The 26,011-nt window shown below is 41.8% G+C and overlaps 2 protein-coding genes across 2 annotated transcripts; one reads left to right on the plus strand and one right to left on the minus strand.

Annotated features, from left to right (window-relative positions):
• On the minus strand, positions 1-6,152 carry RPL4 (ribosomal protein L4). Its single transcript, XM_081839178.1, has 10 exons — positions 6,022-6,152; positions 4,483-4,654; positions 4,051-4,157; positions 3,411-3,549; positions 2,843-2,967; positions 2,445-2,574; positions 2,009-2,165; positions 800-883; positions 323-443; positions 1-237 (listed from the first exon to the last, which is right to left on the minus strand). Exons 1-10 carry the CDS (start codon positions 6,022-6,024, stop codon positions 88-90), a joined length of 1,188 nt encoding a protein of 395 aa, XP_081695304.1. The 5' UTR covers positions 6,025-6,152; the 3' UTR covers positions 1-87.
• Positions 6,153-6,214: 62 nt separating this feature from the next.
• ZWILCH (zwilch kinetochore protein) lies at positions 6,215-25,414 on the plus strand. Its single transcript, XM_081838985.1, has 18 exons — positions 6,215-6,538; positions 8,948-8,999; positions 9,752-9,847; positions 9,937-10,052; positions 11,028-11,224; positions 11,782-11,861; positions 12,649-12,819; positions 13,319-13,390; positions 14,493-14,586; positions 14,991-15,043; positions 16,089-16,185; positions 16,353-16,432; positions 19,741-19,897; positions 21,464-21,492; positions 22,160-22,296; positions 23,392-23,487; positions 23,589-23,707; positions 24,791-25,414. The coding sequence occupies exons 1-18, from the start codon at positions 6,483-6,485 to the stop codon at positions 24,874-24,876; spliced, it is 1,788 nt and encodes a 595-aa protein (XP_081695111.1). The 5' UTR covers positions 6,215-6,482; the 3' UTR covers positions 24,877-25,414.
• Positions 25,415-26,011: the final 597 nt, after the last annotated feature.

Below are 26,011 nucleotides of genomic sequence, written 5' to 3' on the forward strand. Positions count from 1 at the left end.
TCTGGATAGATTTGTTTTTTATTAACTGTAATCCACAGTACAGCCCTTTTCAGCACTGAAGCAGAGAAGTGCCAATGCTTGTCTTATTTATGCTGCCGTTTCCTTCTTTTTAGCTGCAGTTTCCTTCTTTTTAGCTGCAGTTTCCTTCTTTTTAGCTGCAATTTCTGTCTTTTTAGCTGCAGCTGCAGCCTCAACCTTTGCTTTGCCCTTTGCCGCTTTCTCTTCTCTGAGCTTGTGCTGTAGGGAAAAATTAAGATGGTTATACTCTGCAACGTTTTGAAAACAGGAAATCTAATTTCAATCCAATTTTTACCCCACTTACATTCTTAGCATGGCGCAAAATGGTGTTGCGTCTCATAGTCTTGGCATATGGATTCAGTTTAATCATAACTCTCAAATTCTTCAGTGGATTCTTCTTAAGAACTCTGCGGTGAATCTTTTTCCTGCAGAAGGTAGTTGGATGAGTACATAGCCCTTTTATTTATAGCCTAGTAATCACCATCATGCAGTGCAGATGGGTTAGAATATATACAGCTCAATAACAACAAAAAGAAAAAAAAAAGAAAAAAGGAATTCCTAAGCTCTGTTAGGATGCCAAACACAGATACTAGGGAGAGAATCTGTGCGCAACTAGAAAAATACTGCTACACAATGACAGAAATTCAAGATTCAAATCTAAAATTCCCTCTTGAAGCTTCATTTCCCCTTATCTGTGTTTCAGAAAACACCCAGTGTATCTCACTTATAGCACTACTTAAGGACTACTATTTTAAGTTGAAAATTTAAAACAAACACTAACTTTGGTGCACGGAGGGCCTTCTGGATCTCTTGGCTTTTCAAGATTCTTCCAAGATCTGTATTGGTCATCTTGTGCATTGGCAGGCTGCATTTAAATACAGGCATGTTACAGTTTTAGCACTGAACTCTTACACACAAATGCATTTCATCTCCTTTTAGTTATTGATGATAGATATTACAAGTATTTACATGAGCACCCTTCCATTTATCATTAAGTAGGCCTGGGCAGAATTACAAATGGCAGAGTACAAAATGTGACAATTTCTCATTCAAATAGGGCAACCTCAGTCACGCGCAACCATGCTTCTACCATCCCCTGCCCCAACTGGGATTTGAACCCATCCACTGTCTACCACCCTCTCCTCCTTGATAAGGTGTTTTTCAGCCTGATAAGGAGGCATTAAGGAGGATTGGCAACTACAGTGGTGCCCCGCAAGACGAACGCCTCGGAAGACGAAAAACTCGCTAGACGAAGGAGTTTTTCGTTTTCTTAGCCGCTTCGCAAGACGCATCTCCCTATGGGCTTGCTTCGCAAAATGAAGCTTGCCCCGCAAGCTCCGGGGATAGCGGGGAAGCGCAGCGCGTCTTCCCCGCTGTCCCCAGACCTCTTTTGAAGCAAGGGGCGGCGGGGAGATTGCTTCTCCTCGTTGCCAGCCCCGCAATCTCTGGGGACAGAGGGAAAGGCGCGCGCGCCTTCCCCTCTCTCCCCGGACCCCTTTTGAACCAAGGGGTGGCAACGGGGAGAAGCGATCTTCTCCCCTCCGCCCCTTGCTTCAAAAGAGGGGACAGAGGGGAAGGCGCGCGCGGACCCCCAGACCCCTTTTGAACCAAGGGGCGGCAACGGGGAGAAGCGATCTTCTCCCCGCCGCCCCTTGCTTTAAACAGGTCCGGGGACAGAGGGGCAGGCGCGCGGCGCTTCCCCTCTGTCCCTGGACGGTCTCCATAGGAACACATTGATTGATTTTCAATGCATTCCTATGGGAAACCGTGCTTCGCAAGACGAAAAACTCGCAAGAAGAAAAAACTTGCGGAACGAATTAATTTCGTCTTGCGAGGCACCACTGTATTGTGGGATTTTCCAGTGAGCATACTGAACAGTCACCAAGCCCACTACAATACTTGAATCTCCCAATTTATTTATAGGGCAATTAACACTTCTAACCACTAGTGAGGCTAAGCAAACCCAACCAGAACCTAAAAACAAGCTTACTTGTAGTTACTCTTCAGGGTGGCTGGCTTACGCCAGGTGCCATACAAGTCATCCAACTTGCGGAAAGCACTTTCAGTCCAAATGCAGAAACGTCCAACATGGCCACCAGGAGCAAGTCTTAAAAGGTTCAACTTGTTGACATCAAGAAGGGTAATCCCTGTTAGATAAGAGCACAGTGTACATGTTTTAAGTACACATGTTCACTATTCTGATTAATGAATTGTTTTCTTACTGCCTAGAAGATAAAAGGGAACACGATGCGGCTCTTAACCATATTCCCACCTAAACATTCACCCCAATCTGGGTATTAAGTCAGAACCTCCACCAAATCATGTGTTTCATAAACACGGACCAATGAAGTGGAATATCATCATTTTTTACACCCCTCCAGCCTACAACCTCACTCATGCATTTTGCATACTAATTCAAAAGCTACCTGGGATGTTCCTGAAAGCTTTTATGATGCCATTGTCCTCATTGTAAATAATGCAGGGTCCCCTGCGCTGGATGCGGCGACGGTTCCTCATTTTTCCCTTGCCTGCACGCATACGCTGGGAGGCATAGACCTGGGTGGAAACAAACATTTTGTGTAAAAACCAAGTAACCACTTTCAGGGTTAACAACTGTGCTTCTGCAACTCAGAACTTCACAATCATCAGTGTTCATCTGAAACACGGACCAGTGAAAAATTCATCATTTTGCAGAAGCAACGGTAATCAGATTGCTGAATGCTTTTATCTATATGAAGCTTTAAAAAAAAAAAGTTCTTGGATTAGTTAAACACACACACAATCCTCTACCACCCCTGATTTTTGCAGTCAACACTCAGCACACCTTTTTGATATCATTCCAGGCCTTCAGCTTCTTAAGCAGTAGAACAGCTTCCTTTGTTTTCTTGTAGCCCTCGACTTTGTCTTCAACCACCAGAGGAAGTTCTGGAATCTCCTCAATGCGATGGCCTGTTAAGATAGCACATTTTAGATTTTAGTGCACACTGACTACAATGGTAAATAAACAACCAGCACCACTAAATGTCTGGGTTCATTAACGAACACCAGGATAGCAAAAAACTTGCACTCTAAGCCTGTTCACCTGAAAACCCATTTATAACACCCCAATGTCTCTGTAAGTACTCTAAACTGTCCTCCAGACTCATCAGTCACCTTCTATTCCCAGGGTGGTTAAACTGCAAAAGTTGTTGGACTACAAGCCATCATTCCTGACCACTGGCTGTGCTGGCTGAGGCCGACCGGAGTTGGTCTGCAACATCTGGAGTCACAGGCTCTGTAAAAGGTGCTCTACTTCCTATAAACGTGGGCTACAAATACAAACTGTCCCACAATTACAACTATGTCACATTTAATAAGTATATGAATGGCCCTACATAAAACAACATACTTGCCTTTGGACAGAACAAGTGCCGGAAGGGATGAAGCTGCCAGAGCAGAGCAGATGGCATAGCGCTTCTGAGGTACGTTCACCCTACGATGCCAGCGTCGCCAAGTCTTGGTTGGGGCAAACATGCGACCTCCACGACACATCTATTTGTCAAGTGTAAAGGATGGAACCAAAGTATATTCTTGTGGAAGATCCACCCCCTCTGTAACTTGCTCAGAGTTAGCTGATCATCAACCATCTGTACCAGCCTGATGACAGCAGGCAACTGTCACTGTATACAGAGTAAGGCGCAAATTACGACATCATGGCAAGTACAATCTCTCTATTTCTAACCAGTTTCTAGACACACAAAACATACTATCACAATGCTGGTAATAATCATTATACAGTGGTACCTCAGGTTACATACGCTTTAGGTTACAGACTCCGCTAACCCATAAATATTACCTCAGGTTAAGAACTTTGCTTCAGGCTGAGAACAGAAATCGTGCAGCGGCAACGCAGCAGGCCACATTAACTAAAGTGGTGCTTCAGGTTAAGAACAGTTTCAGGTTAAGAACGGACCTCCAGAACGAATTAAGTTCTTAACCCGAGGTACCACTGTATTTCAATTGATCAGAAAGGGCAGCCAGAGTCAAGGATACATTGCCAAAAGCACCCTGGCCAGATCGATGAGTTCCACCTCCACGAACCCTTGGGATACGAGCAACAGCTCTTCCAGTACCCCAAGATTCAGCACTGGTCTGATGACCTGAAAAGAAAAGAAGCATGCCATTAAATAATTACTGATCACCATCTTTTATGTCATTTTCCTGAAGTTGTTAACAGCCAACATCAGAACTTCCACTGATATCACAGAGCTCAAAAACACGGACCAATGAAGTGGAATTTCATCATTTCAGCAAGGTATATATTTATTTTTATGCTATACAGATGACTTTTTAAACTGACTTGAAGTAACAAGCCAAGACTTTTATTCAGTCAGGTTTTCAGAAATTATATCCAATAAGCTTTAATAAAAAATAAGATGTGTATCTTAAATTTTCAATCCCTAGTGGTATTGGTACAACTCTTACCTGCAAGCTCACTGACAGCATATGGTTGCCTGTTGTTTTTCCGCAAGTTGGTATGAACGAAGTTCACAATATCTGGACGAATTGGAGCTTTGAACACAGCAGGCATAGTGACATTTTTACCCGAAACTTCCCCCTTTTCGGAATATACCGAAACCAAAGGACGAGTACAAGCCTGGAGATGGGCAGAGAAGCAAATTCTCAAATACAAGCAACTGGTGCAAATTTTGTTTCTGCTCTCAACTCACTAAGTAGTCTTAGGGAAGCTGAAACACTCTCAACATCAGCTGCACTTGGAAGTTCTGTACTATTGTTCTGTACTATTGTTCCATTTTAATAAATATTTACATTATTGTAAGTTACGTGTATGGTTTCTAGACGTTAGGAGGCCAGTGGGAAAGTTAGAAAAATGGAAAGGTTTTGGGAAAACTGGAACATAGGCAATACTTATTTTACTGTTTCAACTACAATGTGTCATATGTAACTCAGTGCAATTAATTTTATATGCTGTCTGACATATTTATAATGAAAGCATGTAGCAATTCTATGCATATTTATTGGATTTAGTGCAGTTTACTCACAGGTAAGCACATATAGAATGAAAGCCCAGGTATAAACATGCTAGTTAGGTAAATGCAAATTTCCAGCAAAATACTCAAAAATGTCTTAACTGAAAAGTGCTGCACTGTATCCTACAAGCATAGGATAACTTATCACCTGAGAGGCGGGTGGTGGTGGTTGTAGATTGATATAAAACCCATAAATTTCAGGGACTTAAAAAACGCATTACTAAAACAGTCCTCTCACGAAGACGGCAGCACCTTTGGGGAGCTCAGAAGCATCTTGGGACTAGAAATACTGTATATAGGTCTACAGCAGACGGGAGGGGGCGGAATGTGCCCCTCTCCCGTGGCTGCTGGGCCCCAAATCCCAGCCAATATGGTGAATAGTCAGGAACGGACTCCAGCACGACCCTCTTCTGCTGCCGTAGACCCGCCTTGCCTCGCATCTTTAAGCGATTAAGGGTGCTGATCGCTAGTTTTCCGCTGTAGCAACAGGATGCCGGACTAGGCCGGCCACTGACTCTTCCTTTGTGTGACTTAAAATTAAAGTCACTCAATCCAATGAGCGGTGGATGGGAGAGAGGGAAAAACGAGGAGCCAAGGGGGGGGGGATTATCCCTTCCAGGCCTCCGCATCCCCAGCGCTATTGCCTCCAGGCTGCGTCCCTCTTTCCTAGCTAAAGGCCCTCCCTCAGGTCGCGGTCGGTGCGAGCGGGGAGGAAGACAAGCGAGCCAGGCAGCCGCAGGAGCGGGCACTGGGCCTGCCCTCCCGAGTCAGCCAGGCCTCCACGCGGCGGCTTCTCCGCTCCAAAATGGCGCCCGGCCGGCCTGTAACGCCGCTTCTCCCCTCCGCACCGCCCGGCTTATTCCCATTCTTCTTCTCTTCCTCTTCCTTTCCGCCCGCCATGGCGGCCTCCCCGCAACCACTCTGCCTCCCCAGCCTCACCTCCGGCAGAGCCCCCGGCCCCTTCCCTGCTCACCATGATGGCGACTAGCGGAGGAGCCCCTCACGCTAGCTTCTCTCACCAACTCGGCCCCGGCCGGAAAAGGAAGGACTGCTCGCGGCCGCTCCTCTTTTGCTTCTTGCGCACCTTTCCGCTCACAGCTCCGCCCTCCTCTCCCCGCCCCCCGCCCAGCGCGCCCAGCGCCCTCTTTTTTCTTCCGCTTTCTTTGATGAAAACTAACTGAGGCAAGAGTGCCTTCGCTTCCCTTTCTTTGCATGAGTTCGCCTCAGAAATGCTAGGGATTCTTTTAGTGTGTGCGGGCGGCGGCGGCGGCGGAGAGGAAACCTCCTCACTTTGGCGGAGGGATTCCTACCGGAGACTTGTCCGAGGCCGATTTGTAAGGAAGAAGTTCTGGCGCGCAGTTCGTTTGTCGCTTCAGTGAAAGGAAGCGGCGGGAGCTGCTGCGCATTTGCGGGAGTGGCCCGAGAGAACCGGCGATGGGCTCCCGGCAGAGGCAGGAGTCGCTCCTTCGGTTCCACAGCCTCCTCCTGCGGTGAGTGTTTCCCTCTTTACACCTTTTTCCTTTGACTTCTCTCTCCCCCTCCTGACACCCTGCAAGTGTCTTGAGGGCGGGGTGCCTTCGCCACTTACCTTCACAACAACCCTGTAAGGTAGGGCTGCGGCTGAGTAATAGTTTCCAGCACAAGGAACGCGCTGTGATCTTAGTACTACTCATTCTGGGGACACTTTCTTCAGTTGTTGTAATTCGCTTTTGCACCATTCGCGAGGAAACAACTATGAAGTCTGCTGGCCAGCCACAGTCTCTCGCAGGAGCGAGGAGGAAATGGGGAGAAAGAGAGCTATCTAATGTGTTTCACCTTGAAAAAAATTAAAGAATTGTCCAGTAGCACTTGAGAGACCAACTAAGTTTGTTCTGGGTATAAGCTTTCGTGTGCATGCACACTTCTTCAGATATACTGAAGTCACCAGACCCTTATATATATAGTGGGAGGGTGGGTGAGGTTTTTCTCAGAAGGGTAGGAGGAGATGGGTGGGTGACTCAGTGGGTATGGTAAACCTGTTGACTGTTAATGACTGCAATTAGTCCTACAGGAAAAAGCAAGGGATAGTATGCAGATGACCAAAAAGAATCCAGTATCTCTCCTTGGAGGAAAGGTGGGGGTGCAATAAATAATTGAATGTTCTTATGTCATGCTGTGGCACATTTCTTTTTTTGTGTGTATAATTTTTATTAAGTTTTCTATTTTACAATTTAAAATATTCGTTAAACAACCTTAAAAGTTCCAGTTACAGATAGGTAGCCGTGTTGGTCTGCCATAGTCAAAACAAAATAAAAAAATTCCTTCCAGTAGCACCTTAAAGACCAACTAAGTTAGTTCTAGGTATGAGCTTTCGTGTGCTGTATATTTTACATAAACTAAACCATTCAGTATTCCATTAACACATTAATCAAAACTGTTTATCTTAATGCTGCCAACGTTTTCAAGTGTGCAGAGTTTTCCCCCATATATTCAATAAACATTTTCCAATCTTCTTTAAATGTATGTTCTTCTTGTTCTCGTTCTATGTTAGGTCCGCAAGCTGTGCATATTCCATCAGTTTAAGTTACCATTCTTCTTTAGTTGGGACCTCACTCATTTTCCATTTTTGGGGCTACTGTGGTGCATTTCTAAATGTCAAGTGGTGCAGAAACTTTGGGTTTTAAAAATAATGAAATATAATGCCCTGGTAACGCATTACGTGTTAAAAATTTGCCTCTTGCAGTTATGGTGCATCTTGCAAGTTAAATAAGGAACAGGTAACTGCTCCAGAGTGGTGGTTTTGGGCCAAGCAATGAGTGAGAATTGAAACCTGGAGCTCTCTGGCTAAAGTCTAGCACTAGGACAAGGGTAGAAGAAGGGTAGGCATGGGCAGGTGTCAAGGCTTTGTCATCATAATCGTGCACCAAGGATGATACAGAACATTGCTTAATATAAATGTATCTATTTATATATTGCTATCAGGTCTGCAACTTATCAAATAAGCTTACAGCATTTAATTTTGTTGTAAGTTCCTTCTGTGGAATGGGCCTTCTGGGATACCTGTGACAGTTCCTTGGAACCTGCAGGTGGTTCCCTAGAAATTAATGTCTGGCTCTTTCTACCTCCTGCTTGCCCCTAATTAATCAAGATATAAGGCACAGGTTGGGGTCAGGCCCACAAAGGGATAAGGCTGTGCAAAACAGGCTTGATTCTTAGTGGGAGCCCATACAATGCTGCCATGAGAACATAAAAGAGCCAGCTGGATCAGGCCAATGACCCATCTAGTCCAACATCCTGGTTTCACAGTGGCCACCCAGGTGCTTATGGGGAACCCGCAAGCTGAATATGAGCTCAACAGCTATTCTCAGCAACTGGCATTCAGAGGTATTCTTTGGAGGTTCTACTGTGAAGAACCTTCAATGGAGGTAGAATGTCGCCATTGTGGCTAGTAGCCATTGGTAGCCTTGAGCTCCACAATTTAGTCTAATCCTGTTTCAATGCCATCTACCGTAAATTGCTGGCCATCACTGCCTTCTGTGGGAGTGAGTTCCATAGTTTAACTGTGCCAATGCTTCCTTTTATTTTCTCCTGCTGTGGATGAGTGCCATTCTGGCTTAAGGGAAACTGCAAAATGCTGCACTCGCTTGGAGACACTGTTGGCAAGGAGTCTTGCCCTGAACTTTTAGTAACAGCTTGACAGGCAAAAATTAAAAGGATGTGAGCATTTTTCTACTGCTGCTTAATTAATGTTTAATGATTGGAGGTGGGAGTGGAATAGCAACCTTAGGACAGATGGTGATTTTAGCAGTATTTGTACAGTTTACTGACAGTGTTACCAGAAGATTATTAGGATTATTATTTCTGTTGAAGTCTGTTCATTAATTCAGAAAACCAAATACTATAAATCACTTATGTTACAGAGTATATGAGGAAGGAAAAAAGAATATCAATCAAGGACCACTTACCTTTGAGGTAAGAATGTATAATTTCTCCCAAAAACACCCATTGTGTTTTACAACAGTAGATGAAAATGTATAGTTCTGCACTTGTGGGGGTCCTAATTTAGATCTACATTCAGAAAAGGAGGAGGAGGAGAAATCTATGGATTAATCTGATTGACAAACTTTAAAATTGTAGTATTTCTGAATCTGAGAAATTCATCTGATTGATTTGAAATGGCAAATCAACTCATGCTATAAGAACAGCTATTGAGTAAATTTCATTCTGTGCCTTGGAAGTTGAGATGTTGTAATGAACTCTTAACAGTTTTTTGTAAGGAAAATATAGATCTCTCATTTTTGCCATATCGTAGACCCTTATCTCAAGATTTTTGATGTAGCTTTGGTGCTTTTGCCTTAAAGAGATGCTTCTTTGACATTGATCAGCCTAATATTTAAAGTATGTGTATGCTGCTATGTAGATTAAGGCTGCAGTGTAGTTCAATAGGAGATAACCTTCATCAAATGTGAAAAGTCCAACTCTGGATCACCACTGAAGAGATCGCTGAGATGGGGGGGGGATATGCCTGTGATATGGAGATTAGCTTTTAGTCAGGGGAGATGGAAATTGACAGAAGGAAACTCATTCTTAGTGTCACTTCATATAGATTTGCTTCATGTATTGATGCTCTAAATTAATTATAGCAGATAATGTTCTATTCCTCAAGTGTCATTTAAATGCTTCCCAAAGCAGTGCTGCAGAAATTAAACTGTTTGTTCTTCCAGGCTGATGTGCAAGTCTATTTGATTCAGGAAGGATGTATAAATCCCTTGGAGAGCTTCTGGGACAGGAGTGATACAATGTTCATTATGGAGAAAGTAGTATGTTTAGTGTCTTTATTTTAAAACAAACATTGAGCTTGCTTTTGTCTGAGTGGTAATCATTCTAACACAATTGCTTATTATTATAGAGACCTTGTGAAGAAATGCAAGAACTGGAAGAGGAGCAGATAGGTGACCCTTCTATTTCTAGGACTTTCCCGAAAGAGAATTCTTCAGCACTTGCTTTACCTCTTCCAAGAGCAAGGTGTGTGAATTCTAATTTTTATATTTTTATTGAAAATAATGCACTTTCTTAACAACTAACAAAAGACTAATTGTTTATTATGCAAGTCAACTACTGTAATTGAATGTGTAAACTTCTGAGAAATGCTGGAAACAAATGTTTCATGATGGCCTTAGTAGGCAGCCACCTGTAACTCCTCTAAGAGGAGCTTATGTTAAATTTGCATGAAGATAATAGCTTTTATTACACGTGAGACATAAATTAGCTTTCTTTGATTTGGGATAGCTTGCTGCTGCATGCTGAATTGTAAGATCAAATGATCCAGCCCAGAACTAGTGGCTTGGTTTGGATTGTCATATCTCAACTTCTTGAGATGATATGTGTACTAGACTTGCCCTGTCAACCCCATCCTTATGCTCCCCTTTCTCAATGCAATGTGATAAGCCAGGAAGTCTTCAGTTAATCACCGTTTCCAGTGATGTCTGAACAAGGTAACTATAATTACATTTCATGGTTTGAAGTTGGTTTAAGATGCTTGCTCATTCTGAATCTGGTAGTCATACCAGTAACTATAACTTCCCAGTTTGGACACTGCAGGAAACTGCAGTTAATATAAGATGTGCCACAGCATGCCAGAAAAAAGGAAGAAGGGATGAGCCAGGAACAGAGCAGATGTTCCTTCCTATCAAGTCAGGCACCTGCAGTTTTGATGTTTCATCACCTGCTGAAAACAGTTCTGCTTCGCTAAGCATTTTCAGAGAATTAATTTGAGTCAGTATTTATCATTTATTCTGTACTCTGTGGTGTTTTAATGATTTTATTGTACACCACCGTTGTGTTTTCTTAGGATAGCACGTGCATTTTTTGGTTTATTAAGTGAAGAGGTTATCTTCAAAATCAGGCTACTGTGGCATAGAAAGGAATTAAGCATTATCCCCTCATAATGCAATCCTGACAGTTATTGAACATTTCTGATGTCTTTAAGTTTGTTTCCAGGCAGTTGATTTCATTCTACACAATGTCTCAAAATCCAAATATGGCCCACCCCAACATAAACGAGTCAGCACCGCTTCCTCCGCTGTGGGTGCGATGTGATCACTCCGACCCCAAACAAACTGTCTGGCTAGGAGCTGAACCTTTCTGCACTGGAAACAAGATTACGGGGATCCATCTATACACAGTTACCTGCAATGGTAAGGTTTTCCCTTGGATACCTTACTTGTCAGCAACCTCTTCATTGAATCTGAGTGAGAGGAAGTAGAGATGTTAAGACTATTAATGTAAACCCCCCCATTTTTTTAAGTCTTTAAAATACAGTGTCTGCATTTCTGGTCCATAATCAAAGTGTTAGTTCATCACCTCTACTCCCGAAGATGTTTTTCAGAAAGTGGTTGTTGGCTATATTGGTTAATACAGCATGTAGTACAGTAAACAAATTGGGTTTTTCTTAATTCAAATGGTATTACCTGGAAATGTACCTATTTAATTTTGACGGTCTGGTGGGTGTACTTTACTTGCTATTTTAAAGAGATGTAGACAAGTGGGTGTGTATTACTGGTTGCCAATAATATTTTTTGTCTCAGAGAAACCCATAATCTAGATTCTTTTCATAGCTTCTCAATGTTGGGAGAGGCAGTAGGATACTGATATGAGGGGAATCTTCTGATGCAAGCAAATCCCAAGAGGAAACTGACATGTTGTTCTTCAAAAGTTAGAAGACTTCTACTAAATTCAGTTTTTTTTAATTCAGGTCCAATATCAAATAAAAATTATTCAGCAGACTTGCAAGAACTAAAAGATACTCACAGAATGAGGAATCACTCTTCTGACGTAGGTTTCTCTAGTTTATTATTATTATTATTATTATTATTATTATTCACACCTATACAAATATTGGAACTACTTTAATTTTCAAATGCACACAACTGGTGAAACCTCAAGTCACCTACTGCCTAGACCCCTAAAATACTGATATTTAGTCTTAGGACATGGCCTCTGTAGGGCTAGAGCCTAAACAATCTGGGTCTAGCTCTTGTTTGGGATTTAAGCCTTAATGGGATTTTTATGGTAACCACTTTTTAATTCGGTGTTTGTCTTCTTCTAAACTATGGGTGTCATCCAATGTTAGATAAGCTTCCTTACCTGCCCCCCCCCCGGACCCTTCTCCCTCAGAAATATGCTCTGGAAGGTCACCTTTGCAACAGCATTCTGCAACGGTAAACTGTTAATTCTAGTTAACGGCCTCAGCCCAGTATACCTGAAGCAGCATCTCCACCCCATCGTTCAGTCCGGACACTGAGGTCCAGCGCCGAGGGCCTTCTGGTGGCTCCCTCACTGTGAGAAGTGAGGTTACAGGGAATCAGGCAGCGGGCCTTCTTGCTAGTGGCGCCTTCCCTGTGGAATGCCCTCCCATCAGATGTCAAGGAAATAAACAACTATCTGACTTTTAGAAGACATCTGAAGGCAGCCCTGTTTAGGAAAGTTTTTAATGTCTGATGTTTTATTCTGTTTTTAGTGTTTTGTTGGGAGTTGCCCAGAATGGCCGGGGAAACCTAGCCAGTTGGGCACGGTATAAATAATTTTATTATCATTATCATCATTATTATTATCATTATAGTTGACAATAAAGGGTTTTGCCCGTTACAAGTTCCTTGAAACCACTTCATTAGACTCCCTCTCACTGGAGGACACCCTTATTCCGTTGGAGAGAAATATATTCGCTGATTTTTCTTGGAACTCGGTAAAGAAGATGGTGGAGGCCCCTCCCCTGACTTCTACTGCCACACTGGTAAGGAAATCACTTCTCTTAACATATTATTGTAGCAGGGTAAAACTGTGCTGACTTAATTATGAATACAGTGGTGCCTCGCAAGACGAAAAGAATCCGTTCCGCGAGTCTCTTCGTCTAGCAGTTTTTTCGTCTTGCGAAGCAAGCCCATGGATGGCTTAGCAGTTTAGCGGCTTTTAGCGGCTTAGCGGCTCAGCGGATAAGCAGCTTAGAAAAAGGGGGGGAAAGGGGGAAAAAACCCGCAGGAACTCGCCAGACATTTTCGTCTTGCGAAGCAAGCCCATAGGAAATTCGTTTTGCAAAGCACCTCCAAACCCAAAAACCCTTTCGTCTAGCGGGTTTTCCGTCTTGCGAGGCATTCGTCTTGCGGGGCACATCTGTAGTATAAATTGACAAACTAATGTTAGGTAGTTTAACTAGTGATAGTGCATTAAATGATTTCTTCCTGGGCTCTAGCAAGGATCCACATCAAGAATTATGCTTTTTTTTGAACTTTCAGAAGATTCAGATGGCATCTGGGAGCCCCTTGAGTTCTGTGTATGAACTGAATAGGGAACTGCAGTTCCTTCTTGTAAGTATAGCTATGAAAATCACATTTCAGAAGAGAACTATTGGCCATATAGTAACAAGGATGGTTGCGTGGTTTTAAACAGCTGCCTTAAATCAAATAAATATTTGTAAGAATATGTGGGTGGCGCTGTGGTTAAACCACAGATGCTAGGGCTTGCCGATCAGAAGGTCGGCAGTTCGAATCCCCACGACGGGGTGAGCTCCCATTGCTCGGTCCCAGCTCCTGCCAACATAGCAGTTTGAAAACACAAAGTGCAAGTAGATAAATAGGTACCGCTCTGGCAGGAAGGTAAACGGCGTTTCTGTGCACTGCTGTGGTTCGCCAGAAGCTGCTTAGTCATGCTGGCCACATGACCTTGGCCAATAAAGAAAGATGAGCGCCGCAACTCCAGAGACGTCTGCGACTGGACCTAATGGTCAGGGGTCTCCTTACCTTTACCAAGAATACTCCAAATTTTTTTTAAAAATGTTTTGAAAGTCAGCTCACTCTGTAAAGATCATGGTAGTTCCAGTGGTATTTCTTTACTTTTTAAGAAATGGAACAAAGTATGAAGTCCCAAGTACAGTCCTAAGCACACTTACCAAGGAGGAGGAGGAGTTTGGATTTGATACCCCGCCTTTCACTCCCTTTAAGGAGTCTCAAAGCGGCTAACATTCTCCTTTCCCTCCCCCCCCCCACAACAAACACTCTGTGAGGTGAGTGGGGCTGAGAGACTTCAGAGAAGTGTGACTGGCCCAAGGTCACCCAGCAGCTGCATGTGGAGGAGCAGAGACGCGAACCCGGTTCCCCAGATTACGAGACTACCGCTCTTAACCACTACACCACACTGGAGTAAGGTCAAAGATCTCAGTGGGTCTTGTCTGAGTAAACATAATTGATTCTTAGTTGAACCAAAATCCTACCTTTCTTGGTACAGTTTCTTGGCAGAATTTAGACATGGTTTTTCTAGGGGTAGATCCACTATACATTTAAAACAGTGGTTCCCCCAAAAATTTTGGCCACCAATTTGGTTCCATAAACTTAACCCCTGTGTATCCTACCATAACCAATACAAAGCTCTTGAATAGTGATCTTTTTGTTTTGTTTACACGGCGCTGTCAAGAGTTTGGCTGAGAGCTTGAAGACTGGCATGGCTGACTGGCCTAAACTTGTGGGGGGGAAACCAGCTGTTGAACTAGTACAGAAACTTTTGAAAGGTAACTTTGTAGTATTCTGGAAATGTTTGCTGTGAAAAGCTGGGCATGCACCATAGCTCAGTTGTAGAGCATTTGTTTTGCATACAGAAGGTCCCATGTTTAAACTATGTCATTTGCAGGTAGAGCTGGGAATGCCCTCTACCTGAAACCCTGGCGAGCCTCTGCCAGTCAGTGTAGACAATACTGAGCCAGATAGACCCAATTGTCAGACTTGTCGTAAGGCAACTTCTTGTGCTTCCAATAGAAGTAGAGGTAAATTTGTTGTGCTCAGTAAATGTCCATTGCAGCCAAACTTTTTAGCAAAACTGTTTGCATTACATCAATGGCATTTGCATTATGTACTGATACTCTCCTATGTGTACCTTGCCAATAGATCTGTACTGTCATCCTCTTTCCCGCTTTAGATTTAAAGGACATGATGGACGGTTTGAATATGCCAAACAGTAGTGATGCTGAGGTATTCAGAGCTGTGAAATTTTTCATTGTTCATCATTGCCAGGGCAGTTTCAATCTGTAGTTGCTGGATATGTGTTGGCTGTTGATTGTTTGGTAACTTGACTTTTACGCCTCATAGGTGTGTATAAGGAGGGACTGTGCTCTTCAAACTCTCTTCCAGTGCAACTGCTTTTTGTTACTTTTTAAACTTAAATACCTTTTTATTTCTAAAATACTGAAGCAGTCCCTTGTTATGGTTGGGTCATATCCTGTTGCAATTCAGATTGGCACCGGCCACTTCCATTTATTTATTAAAAGTGTTCACTAAGTGGTGTGCAATTATTTTTAAATGTCATTTAAAAATGCAGTCTAAATATGATAAAAGAGCAATATAAAAGCATATAAAACAGATACAATATGAATTGGGGGATTCTAACACATAAAACAAGAGTCTGATCTTCTGGGTCAAGAAAAGCCTGGGCAAAAAGATGTCTCTACAAGACATCTGAAGCATATGATGTCTGCTGCTCTCACATGGGGCAAACAGAAAAAGGCATGCCACCGAATGAGCAGTAGTAGAAATGCTTGTTTTCAAGTCACCACCCTATGGTAAAAATATCATAGGGTGTGATGCAATGAGTAGAATTTATCCAGATGATCAAAGTTACCTTACAGGTCTATATTGGGGTAGTTTTTCATGTCCTGGGGTGCACTAGTGCAGCTCATTTCAGTGATGGGGACCTATTAAACTAGTCTAACACAGAGTCTGATGGGTTTGGGGTGGCATGTCTGCTCCTGTTGATTCCTTTTGTTCAGCCTTCTCCAACCTGGTGCCATTAGCAACCTAACATTGTGTGATCCAAAGGAACTCTTCCATATTTAACTATTTGGCCTTTTTTTTTTGCTACTGCTGTTGGTTAAAAAAAGGTGTAGTGTTTTTTGCTTCTTTATTGTAAATGCACAGTGATAGATTTATTTGAAGAGTAAGATATAAATAACTAAAATAATATTAAATCCATGCCTTTATTTTGAAGGATGATTTCAAAAATTATTTTCTGAATCTCCAGGATGATACTTCTGCAGTTTATGGCACTATGAAAACACATTTTAGCAGGAGAAGAGACATTGATTTTGTTGAGCAGTTCTGGTGTAAAATATGGAAGAGTAAGTATGTTTCTAGATGACCCTAGGTATCTTTTATTTTAAGATTTTTACCCTGTAAGAGAAATGACTGAAGGTTTATGCACTGTCCTGCTTATTTGTTTGTTTTTCATTTGAGCTACTTTTAATTAACACTGGTTTTATTTAATGCTTTGCACCCCCCTCCCAAGATGTTACTTCATATGAAGAATTGGTGAAGTGCTTCACGTTGATAATGAAAGCTCTCCAGCGTGGTGAATTGAAGACCTGGGTATGTAATGATTAATAAAGCTTACATCTTGGGCAAACCAATCCTATCTAGGGATGGTCAGACTTCAAGCTTGTGGGATCTGCCTTTTTTCCTGTAATCCTGCTGTCTGCAAACTGGAACCATGTGCAAAGTACTGTCTTAGAAAGTGGAGCAGGTATATCCTTATGGTTAAGGAACAGGGCATACGTTGGTGCCCAGGAATTTGTTTTCAATGCCAGAACCTGAGCTCGCTTTTGTTCTGCTGAAAAATCCATTCCTCCAGCCCACCACTTTCTTTGTTTCATTTTGGAAAACAAGAAGTTTTTTCTATTGTTCACCAAGAATTTCATTCCAAATTGTTAATCTACTGCAAATCCTCCAGAGATCTATCAGTAGATCCCAGTCTACCTTCTGACCACCCCTGCTATATAGTAATTATGTTACTGGGAAGTAGGCAGGGAGACAAGATGCACAGCTACTAGGCTAACTGAGCAGCTGTGGTATCCAGGAAGTATTTGGTCTGGAACTGGGATGGGGACAACCAGACAACCAAACAACCAAAAAAAATGACAAGCTCCTTCGGCATTCCTTGATGCTACAGTCCACCAATCGGGTTGCTTTGGAAAGGATAGCTACATTGCAGCCATTTTTCATGCTGGGCTTCCACCAAATCTTGTAACCCCCCAGCCAGAGGAACTACAATATAGTTCCCTTAAGTCAACCTTTTTCAGGCCTAGGGCCGCATTGACCCTTAGCCAACTCTCCAGGGGGCTACCTGCTAAAGTGGGTGGGAAATAAATACCTTTTTAATTAAATGCTGAGTACATAGATTAGAATCCCTCTTTCCCTTGCCTCTCGGCTCATTGTATTTTAATGCCTTCCATATTGACATGAGTTTTTTTAAAGCACTTTTTGTCAATTCTCTCACCTCAGATTTAAGAGAATGGGGGGGGCTTGCTTTGCTTTTAAACCAGCTGCTCTGGAATTACAGAAGTAAAGTCTCAAGACAAAGAAAACTCGAGGGGGGGAAATAGAGAAGGTGGTTTTGATTTGGATTTACCTTGATGAATCTCCAAAGAAGCACAGGAATATTGTTCTTAAAATATTGGACACAGTTGCAGAGGAGCTTCTCCTTGCTGGGCAGACAAAGCAAAATAAATCTCCCCCGCTGCCCCACACCAGCACCTCTTTACAACACAACTGCAGGTGCACCTCTCTGGCAGATCTCATTTTCTCTCCTTTTAATTTGAGTTGGTGTTACTTGAACTTGGACCAAAGTTTGTTCTTTACCACCAGGACTCAGCTCACAAACAGGCTGACGTAACTAATGCCTAGAAACCATATATTAAGTGATATGTTTTTTCTTTACTTGCTGAGTAACTGTAAGAAGTCTTGTATAGCCCTTGCAGAATTCCTATCAAAGCAGTTTCCATGTTATTTTAAGGCAGCTGCAGCTTCTACAAATGTAAATGGCTTATTGGAGCTCACTTTATACCTTCCTAATGAATCAGCCTCAAGGCAAAAGCAAACAGAAGGTGCTAAAGATCCTTCCAAAGACCATGAACAATCTGCTCATCCTAAGTCTTCATCTCAGCTTACGGAGTCTTGTGAAATGACAGTGCTCTCCGCAAAGTCACGCAGGAGGCTTCTGGGACAAAGTTCTAGTTTGATATAATTGGCACTGAACGGAGCATATCCAGTGAATTTACTTTGGTTTTTTTTTTTTTTAAGGACTAGGCTCGTGCTGGGGAATGTGTTGCATATTGAGGAGTCTTGAGTCACTGCCTGGTTGCCTGACAGCAATTTCTAGTTGCCAGTGGTGACCAGGAAACTTCTTTATGGCAGGTCTGCTTCCAGCCCCTAAGAGGAATGCTTTAGTTCAGCCAGTCCTATTCAGGCTTTGTAAGTGCAGGTAGGGCCAGGCAGAGTTTCACGGAGAATATATAGACCACTTTTTTTTCCTTTCCCACCCCTATGATACCTTTCCCAGCTGTGCTGAGGATAAGATAATGCATCTATATGGTATATCTCTGCCCGATTCTCTGAAATAACACTGCCAGTCAAAATTAGGCAACAGTGGGTGAGACAGACAAACAGCCTGTTGTGGTAAAAAGCAGCTTCTTATATTCTCAGTGGGCTCTGTTTTAAGGCTGGTACCCATGAAACCAAGCATCTGAAACCTAAGTAGCCAGCATGGTGGGAGGGTTCTGGAGAATGGGAAAGAGAAAATCTGTGTTTTCCTTTCCTTGCTCCTGAAATACAGTGCAGAGAAGGTAGGTGGGCTTTTTAATTTCATGTCATACACCTGCCCCCACCTTAATCCCTTTCTGTCAGGTTACTAACTATCTTAGGGGTTTGCAGAGGCCAGTTTTCTCCCCCACCCCACAATTTCCCTTTATTTGTTGTTGTTTAGTCGTGTCCAACTCTTCATGACCCCATGGACCAGAGCACGCCAGACACTCCTGTCTTCTACTGCCTCCCGCAGTTTGGTCAAACTCATGCTGGTAGCTTTGAGAACACTGCCCAACCATCTCGTCCTCTGTCGTCCCCTTCTCCTTGTGCCCCCAATCTTTCCCAACATCAGGGTCTTTTCCAGGGAGTCTTCTCTTCTCATGAGGTGGCCAAAGTATTGGAGCCTCAGCTTCAGGATCTGTCCTTCCAGTGAGCACTCAGGGCTGATTTCCTTAAGAATGGATAAGTTTGATCTTCTTGCAGTCCATGGAACTCTCAAGAGTCTCCTCCAGCACCATAATTCAAAAGCATCAATTCTTCAGCAATCAGCCTTCTTTATGGTCCAGCTCTCATTTCCATACATCACTACTGGGAAAACCATAGCTTTAACTATAACTATACCCCTCAATATTCCATAAATGCTGGAAACTTGCATGTCATGCTCTCTGTGAATTTAATAATAAAAAATTAATTTACAAACTATTGTATTTCTTTGTACCCAGGGCAGGGGTTGCTCTGCAGATGTTGCTGGGTTACAACAAATCTGACAATTTGCGGTGCTGGTTGGGTCTGATGGGAGTTGTAGTCCACTAACATCTGGAGGGCACTATATAGGCCCAACTATGAAACCACTATTATTACTTTTGAGTGACCCTGCTTTATTTCCAAACTAAGAGGTATTCTACTACCTGACTTTGCTAATTGAGGGAATGAGTATCAGTGAATGTATTTGGTTGAATGATTAGGGCTGAGCTGACTCGTATAGCCTTCAGAAATGGGCTCTCTTAAAACTACACTTTGTGCTGTAATTGTACTTCACTATATCTTATCAGTAGACAGGATGTATACATTTATTTATATGGATTATGTCTCTGTAGGTTCATCAAGGAAGTAACAGCTTACTGAGCAAACTGATTAAGCAGTCTTATAATGGAAGCATAGAATCAGTTTCTCTTAGTGGAGATACTCCAATTCAAATGCTTCTAGAAATTGGTGTGGATAAGATGAAGAGAGATTATGTTAGCTATTTTGTAGGTAAGTCTGTTTTGCACAGCCATCATGATATTGGGTGACTGCGTCCAAACAATCCATCACTTTTGAAATCAATCTCTTTCAATTAAAAAATCTAGATGGGCATGTCATGAAAAAGGATTTGAAGTTCTGTTGGGCAAATTACTTAATTACATGTTAGGACTGTTTCCATGAATGCTACTTTTGGATATAAACCAACAAAAGTGACTGTCTTACTCAACAAACGATCAGCCGAGTTTTCCAGATGGTCCTTGTCCTTACGTTGCTTTTCTACATTATCTTCACATAATATTTAGAAGATTTCTCTTTTTAAAAGACTATTTTTTTTGGGGGGGGGTTGCAGATAATTTTTTTAGGAGCAGAAAGTGTTCATAAGTCCCTGTAAGTGGGAATGGTGGAATATAAATAAATGAATGAGGAGGAGGTTTGCATTTAAAACAAAAGTACAAAGATAGAAGAGAGGGAATCGTTAGAGATCCATCGGAAGGGGGTACAATGATGAGTACCGTTTATGTACAAACTAAGTTTTCAATATTGGCTTCAGCACATTTCTTAAATCGCCTCCCATACAGAGAGCTATTGACCCAAATGTTTGGTTTTATTCCACTGTTATGTTTTACTGCCTTTGTTTGTTGGAAGGTATCTGGAGTGGCTGGGGTAACGCAGTCAGATGGGTGGCATATAAATAATACATTATTATGATTATGAATATTACTAATGAAATATGAATGTGTGCCAAGGTTTAAGTAGAAGTTTGCCAAAAATAATCTAACGTTTATCCCCATATTTGTTAATAATGTACAGTTTATGCACTAGAATCTTATTGATGGAATTTATTATTTTTCCCAAGTATTTAGCAACTAAAATTATTGGTTGAACCAGCATTTTTGCCACTGTACATCTGTCTTTTTATATGTGTTACTAGGCAATAGTTCTAGTACCAGTTTCCTTCTACATTTTTACATACCTTTAATGACTCTCTGATTGCACTTGGTGGTCTAGACTCCTGGTCATGCTCCTAGATCCATTCATTCAGGGGTTATTTTGCTGACCTAATTGATATTATCAATACATTGTATATAGCACTGCCACTAAAACAGGGGCCTTCTGCTGCCTGTAAATATTAGTGGTTTGCTGCCTGTGGTTGCAAAACTGCCCTCTTTTAAAAAAAGTTTTCTGAACCACTGTTCAATAAAAAAAAATCCCAGAGTGGGGTACAATATAATAAGCACAATAAAGCATAAATTATATTAGCATATAGAACTTTAAAACAGCAACAAAACACACAGATCCAGTAGAATTCTCCAATAAGAAGTCAACCAAAGGCTGGGATAAAAAAAAAAAGTCTTTTTAATTTGTTAAGAAGTTAAAACTCTGCTGTGGCCAACTTGAAAGGTCTCCTTCTCATCTGGGTTTCATCTCAAGTTTTCTCATTAGTCTTGGGCTCTTTGCAAAGCAAACTTGGAGGGAGGCTTGTGACTTTGTGTAATATCCCCATTTGGTTTTTTTTATATAAATGAGTTTCCCTTGTATTTAAAATTATGCTAAATAGAACTATCTTTGTTTCAGGCAAGGAATTTGCAACCCGTATTCACTTGGTAAGAGACTTCCAATTTTCCTCTGTTCAAAACAGTAGCGAATGAGTGGCCCAGCCTGCACAGTGCTAGTTCTACTCTGAGTAAACCATCTGGAATTAATGGACCTATGTTAGTCATTTCCATCCATTTCAATGGGTCTGCTCTGAGCAGGACTAGCATTTGATACAACTCGCTGATCTTGGCTACTTTGTTTCCCCTTGTGCTTTATCAAGAAGCAGTAAACCATAATCCCCGGATTAGCACTGTTTCCAAACTGGAGATGGTGGTTTGTTTCATTCCCAACAGACTATAGTCAGTGAGCCAAAAACAAACGTTGGTTACCATTAAGAGGTTTAAGGGAGTGGGGCAGACCATGATCCCAGGTTTGGACAGAACACTAGGCCAAGAATCATGGTTTGTTTCCACATGATAACGGGGGGAGCAAAGCACCTTTTCACAGTAAACCATTAACTATGGTTTACTATGATGAGCGAACTAGACCTTTTATGAGTGGAACTGCAGCAATTATTTTGGCTTAGTCTTTCTTGAGTAAAGTAGGGGTGAGCACTGTCTTGCATGTATTGAAGTATTTGCATTGCATTCTGTCTTAACCGAGCAATTTATATATATTTGGTGTCTCTCTTAAAAGCTATTGATTTTTGTTCTTTGCCACCTCTTTGTCTTGAAGGACTACTTCATGTCAACTTCAGTAGATCTGCAGGAGCAGGTTCAGCGCATCCAGAAACTCCACCATATGTTAGAGATTGTGGACAATTGTGTAGAACTTCTTAAACTTGAGCAAGAGAACCTCATCTTCTTGACACAGTAATTGTTTACCAGCAAATCTCAATAGCAAGGACAAGTGAATTCTCTGGAATACTGATATGTGGAAAGGGAAAATGGCCATCTTAATTGAGGATGGAGACTGCAATCCCAATCCCCACTATGGGTGGGGTAGAAATAAATTATTATTATTATTATTATTATTATTATTATTATTATTATTATTATTAAACCCTTCTTTTATTTTCCTGTGCATCATAGTGTGTACTGCTGCTAACTCCTTTCTCCATTTGTAAGAGGTTGTAAGAGAAGTGCAGCTGTCACAAAAATACAACTTGGGGGCAAATATATAATAATGATTGGATTATTGAGGTCTTGCTCTTTGACACCCAAGTTGCTGTGTGTCAAGTTTTTGGCCATAGAATATATTTCTAAAGGGGAGGGGGAGTACTGTTTAATTCTTAACAGCTAAGCTCTAAATCAGTGGCTCCCAATTTTTTTCCATACCACCAACGCCATGGTTACATAAATTAATACCCAGTGCCGCCTACTCTATAAAAACCATTATTCAGAATAGTGGCTTGTACAGCCTACTAAGGAAGATAATAATATAATAAAATTCAAAAAAATAACAATTAATTGCACATTTATTCAAAATCCAATAAAACTATTTAGTTCAGTTAATTCAACTATATTGATGATACCAGCTTTTCAAAGTCTGATGGCCATTTATACTTCCGCTGGCCCCCTGCTGCCCCCTTGCCTTTTAGCGCCTTCCAGAGGACAGTACCAGCCACTTTGAGAACCACAGCTCTAAATTAAAGTGTCTCTCTGCTCCTATTTAAGAAATCAAAAATCAGTTGAAGGGATTTCTGTTGCTGCTATTTCCTGTAAAGGCCCCTAAGTTTTTCAGCATGAATGTGCTCTTTGCACAACTCCTGTTCACTCTGGCACTTATGAAAATACCTTCCAAATAGGTTGCGATTTGCCTGAGTGTATCTCATACCTTTTTGCCAGCTGATCATTGTAAAGATTAAGGATGTGGCTGGTTTGGAATTACTTTGTAGGGATGAATAGGTAACATTCCCTGGGTATCTCTTCAGAGCGCTGATATTCAGAGAAATTCTCTTTTCCTAGGTCCTGTATAAATTACTACAAGGAAAACCCCCTGAATGAAAATAATGCATTTCAGCTACCAGTCAGGACAACTTTTGTGAAGGAGTTCTACCAAAAGTAAGCTATGCCTCAGTATTTGAACCCTGGAATTTAAATGCCTGTAGAGCAATAACTGCCAGGTTGTCTTATAATTGGCTTTCTTCTTGACTGTCCTTCAGTGCAAATCCTCAGGTCTGGAGAGTGGAAATCAGCAGTGGGCAAGGAGAGAAAAAAGTGAAAACAATATGGCAACTGAGCACCACAGTGCCAGCTGAACACATGGACTCAAGCAGTGTAGGTGAGTGGGTCTCTATGATCTGAATTTCAGTGTTTGTATTTGCTTCTTTGTCTCTCCCCACTCTGCCTCCTTCCACTTCCTGTAGCCTGCCTTGCAAATGTCTTATTATTGGGAATCTTATTTTCCAGTACTGGATCTGATGGCAGACTGGTGATTGCCAATGCAGATGCATCTTACATGTGGTTTAAATGGGTAGACCTGAGGCATGTCTACCCATACATACCAGCAAGGGAGAGGCTATTTATATGTACGAGAGATCACTGATTACAGTTCCTTTTGGCCTCCAAAAATGAAGGGAATTTCTGGGGTGTAGCTTACAGGAGTGTCGTTTTCTAGAAAGAGAAGATGATGGGTTTCTTCTAGGAAGTGTGTGTGTGATACTGAGGAAAGGAAAACAACAAGGGCGCTGGCTCAAATAACTCCCCAAACTAGTTCGTAGAGAGGCATTATAGTTTTTCAGTGAGTTTGGAAACAAGTTCCTTATTGGTTACAGTCAGGGCCATGCAGCTGATGGGTTGATTAATTTTGATGGCTTTGCTTTGAGGTCTTCAGAAAGGGAGAAATACCACCTTTCCACTTCCAGCTATGGCTGATGTAGTGGAGGTCAGATGTTAAGTCGAAGGTTACCACCAGAATGTAGATGACAGATCCAGATTTTATCTCAAATTGTTCAGAGATTCTCTGAAAAAAACATTGGACGTTTTGCTACTGGAAAGAACATCCTAGATAGACCAGGTCTCCACATTCTACCTAGGGACTATGTGTTTTTGTCTTAGTTATTCTAACTAAGATCCTGTGGATGGGCTTCTGTCCTCTTTTTCTGTGCAAGAAAGTGTTCCGTGTCAGTGAGTTTCCGGGTTTCTTGAATTGTATAGTTCAGCTTATTCCTTCACTCTGGGAGCTTCCAAACCTGAGAAAATCGCCCCCCCCCCCTCATGGAAAACACAGAAGTCTCCCCTTTTACTTAACCAGAAAAAGCTTCATGGATAAGTCCAATGTTTTGCTCTTAACATCCCGTGTAGCACCTCATAACCCACTTGTTGTGGTTTCTCTACCTGTCACCAGTTTTCTTTGGTCTTGCAGGTCTTCTGGAGGATACTGAAGATGGTGGCAGTAAAGAAATGTGTTTTATTACCTTCACCGAGTGCTCTCAGGTGTACTTTACATAAAATATTGGCAGTATTTCCTGTTCTTCCCATAAGAGCCTAGGGCATCTAACAATAGCCAAATAGAAAATCTACATAAGACAGTTATTAAAACCAATATAATAGTAAAAATGCAGTTGAGCGGATAGCAGGAAGAAGATTTATTTTGCATGCAGAAAGTTTTGAGAGAGATTACTGCCAATCAGTATAGATAATACTGAGCTGGACGGACCAATAATCTGACCCCAGAACCAGGCAGCTTTCTGTGTTCCTGAAATTTAGTAGTCACAGGCCTCTTGATACTGAAATTGTGCTTATGTCTAGTAACCGCCAATAGATCCATTGAAGATTTGTAGATAGTACTGAGATAGTACGTTCTGACTCTATATAAGACAACTTCCTTATGTTTAGGGAAGCTTTTAATGCCTGATGTTTTAATGTATTTTTAATCTTTTATTGGAAACCCCCCACCAGAGTGGCTGGGGAAACCCAGCCAGATGGGCGGGGTAGAAATAATAAATAAATAAATGATGGTGATGATGTTCCTGATAAGTGGACTGTTGGACTCCACTCCATCTTTGTACCAAAGTCAATACATGAAGCAGAGCTGCAGCCTTTAAGTTTAAGGTTTATTCTTTGCTCCTGCTAAACATTTATGTAGTGTCTACAGTGTGCCAGAAGTTAATATACTCATTTGTCCACAATACTTGGAATTTATGTTAGGTAGATGGGACTGAGAGGGAGCGAGGAGGGTTGTGGGCTAGCAAAGGAAAAGTGGGGATGTCGGGGAGAGTGGCAGTGAAAAATGAGGTAGTGAGGACTGTGTTGAAAAGCAAGACACTTCTATTGACAGGTAACTTACTAAAAAAAATTGCTCATTTTAGCTATTGAGTAACCCTTAACCAGTTGGCACCTACCTAATTCTCTATAATTCAAATAACTTTTTCTTAATGAAAGCCTCAGCAGAAGGTTGTATTTTTGCTAAATTAATCAGAAAAGACTTTAGACTGGTTGATCTCAGTGTTTGTTACGCTTCTGGAATGATGTAAAATTTGAAAAGTGTGTCACAGGGTTGGACCACAAGTATTGTCCTGATCTCTAAGAAAGGTTTTAAAAAAACAACCCAACAACTGTCATCCAATCAGCCTAATTCAGTGTT

The sequence above is a fragment of the Podarcis erhardii genome (assembly GCF_964252035.2).
Source record: "Podarcis erhardii genome assembly, chromosome: 14".
Taxonomy (NCBI): domain Eukaryota; kingdom Metazoa; phylum Chordata; class Lepidosauria; order Squamata; family Lacertidae; genus Podarcis; species Podarcis erhardii.

Bases quoted from the DNA above. Each gene is read 5' to 3' on its own strand.
- RPL4 (XM_081839178.1), bottom strand. The intron at 444-799 runs GTTAGTGTTTGT...TACCTTCTGCAG, and splicing joins AAGGCCCTCCGTGCACCAAA to GAAAAAGATTCACCGCAGAG. The intron at 238-322 runs GTAAGTGGGGTA...TTTTCCCTACAG, and splicing joins TTTTGCGCCATGCTAAGAAT to CACAAGCTCAGAGAAGAGAA.
- ZWILCH (XM_081838985.1), top strand. From the start codon at position 6,483: ATGGGCTCCCGGCAGAGGCAGGAGTCGCTCCTTCGGTTCCACAGCCTC. The intron at 12,820-13,318 runs GTAAGGAAATCA...TTGAACTTTCAG, and splicing joins TGACTTCTACTGCCACACTG to AAGATTCAGATGGCATCTGG. The intron at 19,898-21,463 runs GTAAGTCTGTTT...TCTTTGTTTCAG, and splicing joins TTATGTTAGCTATTTTGTAG to GCAAGGAATTTGCAACCCGT.